This window comes from Ictalurus punctatus, chromosome 21, assembly GCF_001660625.3.
Source record: "Ictalurus punctatus breed USDA103 chromosome 21, Coco_2.0, whole genome shotgun sequence".
Lineage (NCBI taxonomy): Eukaryota > Metazoa > Chordata > Actinopteri > Siluriformes > Ictaluridae > Ictalurus > Ictalurus punctatus.
In genome coordinates, this window is record NC_030436.2 from 14,347,191 (window position 1) to 14,355,890 (window position 8,700).

At 39.0% G+C, this 8,700-nt stretch overlaps 1 protein-coding gene across 1 annotated transcript; it reads left to right on the forward strand.

Annotated features, from left to right (window-relative positions):
• The first annotated feature begins 1,193 nt into the window (after positions 1-1,193).
• fmoda (fibromodulin a) lies at positions 1,194-5,304 on the forward strand. The gene is made up of 3 exons (XM_017496573.3): positions 1,194-1,308; positions 1,832-2,740; positions 3,084-5,304. The coding sequence occupies exons 2-3, from the start codon at positions 1,855-1,857 to the stop codon at positions 3,233-3,235; spliced, it is 1,038 nt and encodes a 345-aa protein (XP_017352062.1). The 5' UTR covers positions 1,194-1,308; positions 1,832-1,854; the 3' UTR covers positions 3,236-5,304.
• Positions 5,305-8,700: the final 3,396 nt, after the last annotated feature.

Sequence of the window (8,700 nt, forward strand, 5' to 3'; positions counted from 1 at the left end):
TGCCGAAAGTTTGTGCATTGCCTCTGACTGATTTTCCTTCTTTTCTCAGCTTCAAAATGGCTTGCTTTCTCCCAGAGACAGTGATCTGATTTTCATATTGGCTTTTCATTTTTAGCAACAAATGCAGTCTAAAACTGGAGGCTAAAACCAAGAGTAGATTTTTAGAGTAATTTAATGTTTAAAAAATCAATCAAACAGGACATACCTAGGTACAAGAAACACGTGTCAATCATCTGTTCCAATATTTTTGCTCACCTAAAAACTGGGTGGTCTGTGTTCTATGTCATTCAACACATCTATATATATATAAATAAAAGGTGAAATTCCAAATCCCTGAATTCTAAATTCTAAATACTTTCTTCGCTTATTCATTGTTTGATCTCAAATCCAAATGTCTTCAGCCTACAGCAAAAGCAATTTTAATTTGTCATGGCAATAGTTTCAGAGGGGACTGTATAATTCAGTTTTTAGCCCTTATGTGTTGTATGTGTACCTGTAGTATGCATGCATACAGTAAACATGCATTGATTTGACTTTACAACTCTGAAAATTGTGGATTCATTCCATGAAGAAACTGCAGGAAATTCTTACACCCTGAGCCTGCCTCTGTCAAAATCTATTAAACCCCAGCCCCCCTGCTTCCACAGATTTGCTAATCTGCTTCAGTCAGCCATTAAAGAGGCCTCTGAGGGCAGGGAGGTATGAGGCATTCCCCAGCAGGTTCGACAGAACATGTGGATTAAGGAGGCAAATGCGTATCAGATGGAGACTCCAATGGAGACTTTGGTTGTCCAATAGCCAGTGACAGAACACTTCAGTTTTTGGGGGCCAACAGTGTCTCAATAAATGCTCAAAATATTTGAAGAATAATCATGCTTTAACACCCTAGATAGTATACAAAGTAACACCCACATGATTCCAGCCCAGATGTTGCCTTTTCCAAAACTTTTTTCAAAATGTCAACCTTGTTGGGACCAAACTCTGGAAATGGTCCCCTGAGACCATGTTAATGGGGACAGTTCCATGACAAGGTCTACTCATTCCATAATGAGAAAACCCTGGCACGAGGAAGAAGAGCTGGCACTATATCACAAGACCAGCTACGCCACTGTGTGAACTTAGAATGGAGAAAGAAGTGTACAATTAATGGGCAGGGCTTGGGAGGGGGGCTTCAGGAATTTTATGGGGGTGGAGAAGAAAACGTGAAAGGGAGAGGGTGTATTTACAAATTTTTGGCAAAGTCACAGTGTTACAGTGGCTCGCTAACAGAGTGGGCTAAAAGGAGGGAGTGCCATTTAACTTAATCAGGTAGGTGTGTTCCTATGTGGTCTGTAATATGTTAGAGGAAATTATAGAATTATAGTGTTTTATGGTTTTATTACTCATCTGCATTAGGGCCCCTTTGTTCAACATTTCCCACCCTATTTTGTGGATTTGATTCCAAGAAGACTTTACACTTATGGGCTGAATTTTTTGCATTTTTGTTTAACATTGCTTGAATTCAGTGGGATATCTGGTAATTAAAAGGATGTGCATTTTGCAAATTTTTATTTAATTCACAACCAGTGTATAAAGAAATGCTGTCGAGAGGCATATAATGTTTTGGTGTTCTTAGCTTGTATCTACACATGCATACCTGTATTGTTTTAGACTTTCTACTTTGCACTCACATTAAACTCTATGTACATTTATATATCTTGTGAACATTTTACTTTATTTTTAGATTAAATTAGATTAGATTCAACTTTGTCATTATTTTGTTGTCTCTTTTAATGGATTTTCTTGATTTGTTTTAATAGTTATGAAGGTGAACATGTGCTTTCTCCTCCAGTTATTGGGCGTCTTCCATTTCTCATGATGATGCACCTAGCTTCTCTCCTGCTGACTGCTGGATTTTTGCACCTTGCTTTGGCCAATGGGGTTGACCAATTGTCCTGGTTTTACCGAATGCAACCCTCGGCCATCATGGAGCCTGACAGCACTGGGGGAGACTGTCCAGCTGAGTGCGACTGCCCACCAACCTTTCCCATTGCCATGTACTGCAACAACCGTGGCATGAAACAGATGCCATACATCCCCTCTCGCATGAAATATATCTATCTTCAGCACAACCTAATAACTACAGTCTCAGATGAGGCATTTAAAAATGGCACCAACCTAGTGTGGGTCATGCTGCATGAGAACCAGATTGCTGAGATGGGAAAAAGGGCCTTTGCTATTCTAGTGAACCTGGACCGCCTGTACTTGAATGGCAACAACCTGACTGAGGTGCCATCTAACCTTCCTCACTCTTTACGTGACTTGCGTCTCAACCATAACAAAATTGACAAAGTGTCGCCCAGTGCTTTTGAAGGCATGGAGAATCTGACAACCTTGCTACTCAACCACAATGCTATCCAGGACCTAGGCAGCACTCTGAAGGGCCTGAAGTCTCTCATCTTGCTCGATGTGAGTAAAAACCAGTTGAAGAAAGTACCAGATGACCTGCCCACCATGCTGCACCAGCTCTATTTGGGCTCCAACTCCATTGATGCCATCCCAGGCAACTTCTTTAACCAGTTCAACAACCTGCAGTATGTGCGCTTATCCCACAATACCCTCACAGATAAGGGTATTCCACCAAACACCTTCAATGTAAGTAGTCTGGTAGAACTGGACCTCTCCTTCAACAAACTGGAAAGGATCCCAGCGGTTAGCACCAGCCTCGAAAACCTCTATCTACAAGCCAACCAAATCAAAGGTATGGTTGTTTTGGGTTTACTTCTATAAAGCCCATGTTTTCAGTTTGTTCTGTGAAAAATCTTCAGATTTGCCATTATGTAATGTATAAGTTTTATTAAAGGTTGTTCTATGTCTATTAGAATGTCTTAAATTGTGAAACAGAGGATTTCCCTATTTAGGCATTGTTCCAAGTTACTTTAGGAAGCTACTATATGTATACATCAAGCTTGCCAACTTAGTAATATAATCAGTATTTTCCATTTGGGTGAATTGGGTACGTGCCCATAAATTATTGAAGTTATGGTTTGCCTTTGGATTACTAACACATAAAAAATTATTTTCAAAACTCTGCTTGATCACAGAGTTTTCCCTGGGCAGTTTCTGCAGTGTGGTGGACGTAATGAACTTCTCCAAACTAAAGGTCCTTCGTCTGGAAGGCAATGAGATCACACATAGGGATGTCCCATCTGACTTGAATATGTGCCTCCGCTTTGCCTCAGACATTGCCCTGTAACTGTTCCATCAGGGCATTAGAGGGCAGTCCCATGCAGTTGTCTTCTCTGTAACTATTCCACTAAATACTCAAAAAATTTTGTGCTGTTTTATTGTTTTCTCCATGTTTATCATGAAATGTAATACTGTTTATGTTTGTCTTAAAGAAGGAGTAACAAAGGAGTTTTTGGTGGTACATGTATATGGTTGGTGCATGTTTTTCTACCTGATTTGTGGGTGTTTGCTTTAGTATGTTTTACGTTATAGCTAAGAATTATGTCTACAGCATAGTTTGTATGTGTGCATATATCTCTGCATGTTGGTCATATTTTGAAGTCAGAGCAAAAGTAAAAGACATGATGAGTTGTTTTTTCTCATTTTAAAATCTGTTTACTTTCTGAACATGTCTCTCTTAGAATAACTTGATTTTCATGCATTTTTGGAATGTTTGTTATGCATTGTGTGTATTGTAGGCAGCATGTTAGAAGACTATGGTCTGGACGTGTTCCAAGAACTTTAACCTGAGTGAACAAAAGTAATAAATATTTTTAGTTTTTAAAAAAAAATACTGTGAATCTTTACATTGCTTGTTTACTTAATAACTTCCCTTTCTAAAAAGGAAGTAGGCAAAACCAAATGTGTCTTCCCATACCTAAAAATCAATATGGAAATTTGGCTCCACCTTCTGGAGGAAAAGTACTTAATGTCCACGGTTAAATATGGTGGTGGCTCTTTAATGTTTTGGGGATGTTTTTCTGCCAGAGTACCTGGACATTTTGTTAGGATATATGGCATCATGGACTCTAACAAATATCCACAGATATTAAATGAACACCTGACAGCCTCTGCCAGGAAGCTTAAAATGGGCCGTGGTTAGATCTTCCAGCAGGACAATGATCCAAAACATACATCAAAACCAACACAAAAATGGTTTACTGACTACTAAATCAAGGTCCTGCCATGGCCATCCCAGACTCCTGACTTGAACCCCATAGAAACCTGTGGAGTGAACTGAAGAGAAGAGTCCACCAGCGTGGACCTCGAAATTTGAAGGATGTGGAGAGATTCTGTATAGAGGAATGGTCTCAGATCCCTTGCCAACCTTCAACCTCCTCAGGTATTATAGGAGAAGATTCAGAGCTGTTATCTTGGCAAAGGGAGCTAGCAGGAAGTATTGACTAAAAGGGTGCCAATAATTTCTGCACATCTATATTTAACTAATATAGTTGTAGGAAATAGACCTGATTTTTGTTTGCAATTGTTTGATATCCATGAGCGCAGAGTTTTTTTTGTTTTTTTTTTAAATTTTAACAAATGATTAAAAGTTTAAACAATAAAGACAATGCTTCACAGCCTTTGCTCATATTTACCAAGGGTGCTAATATTAGTGTGGGCACTGTAATAACTATACTATATGCTACTAAATGATACTGTTCATCTCATAGCATATCGTACATTTTAATTTATTTGTAAATGAGGTGGAATATAACACTGAACATTACAATTCTACCACTTTAATAAGTTATGATACAAATCATAAATGATTATGCCCCAAGAAATATGATCAAGAATAACATGCAGGGCTGGATCACGATTCGGCAAGGACCATGTCTTTGGAGCCCACTACTATCAATTGTGTCCTACAAATGCAAACCTCAGTATCTACTGTATACCAACACTTAAATGGAGACAAGCTCACTTACAGTACTACTCACTTACTGCAATCTGACTTTTTCTGATTGTAAAAGCTCAAAACTGTCTGATGTGTACCAGGTTTTTTCCTTACGACAATTAAGAAGCGAGAGTCCCACCTTTTCCATTGGATTTTTTTACGGCTGCTTCTAAGGTCAAACAGACTTCATACAAATCCATAATGAACATTTTCACACTATCTGTTGTTGCCCAGATGAGGATGGGTTCCCTTCTGAGTCGGGTTCCTCTCAAGGTTTCTTCCTCTTAAAACATCTTAGGGAGTCAGTGGCTTGCTCAGTTGGGATAAATTCACACCTTTCATATCTGTATACCGTGTTGATATTTCTGTAAAGCTGCTTTGAGACAATGTCTATTGTAAAAAGCGCAATACAAATAAAATTGAAGTGCATTGAAAGTATTGACTTTTTCTGGCCAGGCTTTATTACATTAGTCTCTTTCTTGCCTTCCTCCTCACAAAATTTAGTTGAGACATGTTGACACATTCTACTCTGCAGTAATTTTTTTTTATTCTGCTTAAAAGGGACAATGTCTGCTAACCCTGGCAGTAAGTTCCTGCAATGTCTCAAGCAACTTAATTGGGCACTTCCCAGAGCCAGAAATGAAAGATCTGATTTGGGTCAGCTTGTTGGCAAAGCTCATGTCCAGGTCTGATGCATTGGCAAGAGAGAGTATGTATGCCTATAGACAACTGATCTGACATAAACGTGACTCCAAAGAGATTAATTCAATGCTTGTAAATGTCCAAGTGACAGACATGGCAAGTGAATAATATATCACTGACCACATAAAACATCACTGCTTTCAAATTCTTTCTTCTCTCAACTGGCTCCCATGGCACTAAGCTCTCACCCACAAATGTTTTGGGTTTCCTGTTTTGCTGATGATTGTGCTATTGATCATAACGTATGCATCTGGGGTAATGAGAGCATTACTGGAAACTGCAGTAGTGCAAATGTGTTCCTCACAGCTAAGAATAATGCTGCTGTCATCGTTTTCAGATGGTTTTTCAAAAGAAGTTGACAATGGCTAGAACACTGTGAAGCAAAACTGCCTCTCTTTTCAGAACCACTGTGCTACACTGTGTGGCCATAAGTATGTGGACACTTGATCACTGAACATCCCATTCAAAACCATGAGCAATAATATCGACTTGTTCCATCATTTCCGATATAATAACCTCCACTCTTCTGAGAAGTCTTTTCTCTAGATTTTGGAACGTTGCCCATTCAGTCAGAAGAGCACAAGAGGTTGGGTACTGAGGCCCGGTAAGAAAGCCTGGTGTGAAGTTCGTATTTCAGTTCATCCCAAAGATGTTCAGTGGGGTTGAGGTTAGAGAACTGTGCTTTGGGGGTTTCCCCTGGGTACTCCTGTTTCCTCCACCAGTCCAATGGCATGCGTTATAGGCTGACAGGCATAATTGTTCATAGTGTGTGAATGTGTGTGCGATTGTGTCCTGCAGTGGATTGTCACCAAGTCCATCGTGTTCCCTGCCTTCTGCCATGAGATCTCTGTGATAGGCTCCAGGCTCCCTACAACCGTGTGTAGCATAAGCGGTACAGAAAATGGACGGATGGATACTGTGTGTGTGTGTGTGTGTGTGTGTGTGTGTGTGTGTGTGGTCAGTCCTACGCCCGGGACACTGGCTCCACTGGCTCAGGCCATAATCCAGCCTTGCTAACATGACATAACAGGATAAAACAGTAGGTATTACATATCACTGTATATAGTAGGGATACAGATGTTTAATGTGTTCTAAACAGTTAAGATTAATAGAGGCTACAGGTGTAGTTGTAATGTACCAAAACAGTTGCATGAGCAGGAGGTTTTTAGTTTCAAGCGGGTGTGACAGATCATATAAATTCATCACTGCACTTGCATTTGCATGGTAACTTCCTGCTTAGGGTTGTGGTGCTTTAAATTAGTATACTAGTTTTTTTTATATTTTGTGAAATAGAATCAAAATATCATGGCCAGGTACAAACAAAAATAATAACTGCGTGAACAGAATTACCAAAAACAATCCCACACACAGAGACCAGATATATCTGAGACCAGTTTTAGCCAGAATTAAAAGACAGTACTGGCATTTATACCTCTGGATTTTTCTTTGTCTAGTGTTTTCTAGTGTTTCTAGGCATAGTGGTTCTTGATCTCTATAATAATTAACTCAAGTTTGAAAATAACATACTACTCAATGAAAGGATGGCAAACTAAAGGGAATTGCACAAAGGAAGGAATTTGGTGATGTGCACACACTCACTCAGCTGCAGTCTGAAGAATGTGAAATTGCACAATTGAGTCTTATCACCATTGTTCTTTTCTGGAAAAGGAATTTACTCTGTGCTGAGTGTGAACTTGTGTTAGTCAAGAGTTTCAGACAAAACAGTCAGTCAGCATTTTAGACTTGATGTTGACAGGGTTTCAGATCATTTGTCCATAGTAAATTCCTTAATAACACCTTGTCATGAGCATAATAACGGACCATCACACAAAGGATTAGAGCCACAAGGGGCATAACATGAATTTGGTACCTCACACATATCTTCTGGAGTGAGCTGGACACATGGCCTACTTTTTAATTTTTATTAATACATATACTCTAAAGGGTGCTTTTAAATTTGCCTGGAATAAGCGTTGTTCTATATTAAAACTGAGATTTCCTATAGAATCAGTGTAATTAAGGTGAGGAAAGGCAAAAAACAAAAACAAAAACAAAAAACAGTGACTACAGACAGATGTCAAATTACTCTCTAATCCAGGAGTCTCCAACCTTTTTTTCATTTGAGAGCTATTTTAAAAAATAATAATAAAAAGTGGCTGAGAGCTACTCATGTCATACAATACTTACAATCTTTGACATAATGTATCAAAACTCTCAAAGTAACAAAACTGATATACACCTGAAGGAGTCAGAGAAGAAAACAGAATCAGAGAATACAGTTCTTTATGGAAAACAGCACACTTTGTTATACACATAACTATACGGTTGCTTACGTATATACAGTAATGAAAGTCCAAACTAAATTAAACTGGAATATAAACAGCAGTAGCATTTCAAATGTTTGCCTGCATTCTGAACTAAAATGTACACAACATGAATGAGAGTGCATGGTAAATGAGAAAAGTGCATGATGGGCCACAAGTATGACATGAAGTGCATTCAAACTTATTTACAGTTAATGAGCTGACTGACACTGCATTGATTCCACAAGAGAGGTATATGCTGGTGTGAATGCACTTAGGTTCACTCTTATGCACTCATAAGGAAATAAAGCGGTGAAGTTACTCCTTCTCAACCATCTGACTTCTGTGTGACGGAGGAGATCGCCATACTCTGCAGAAATTTCATCAAGAAACAGTTTGAAACATCTGTGTTGTTTGGACTTTGCTCGAATCGAGTTGATAATCCGAATAACCGGTTTCATGACATGATCAAAACCCATAACCTTAGTGCAGATCGCCTGCTGATGAATGATGCAGTGATAGTTCAGAAATTTAGGAAAGTCTGGGTCCGGCCTTGCAATGTGCAATAACTCCACAGAGTGGCGCCCTATCACGACTGGACCTGTCTGTTGTCATAGAAACCAGCTTTTCAAGGGACACGCTTTTTTTCCATGAAGTAGTTCTGCAAAACGTTGTAGATGTCGACTCCTCTGGTTGTGGTTTTCAGAGGATGTAAAAAAAAATAATAATAAAAAAAAACTCCTCTTTGGTGGAAAAATCATGAAAAACCATCCGGACAAAAACAACCAACTGGGCTGAATCACTAAAGTT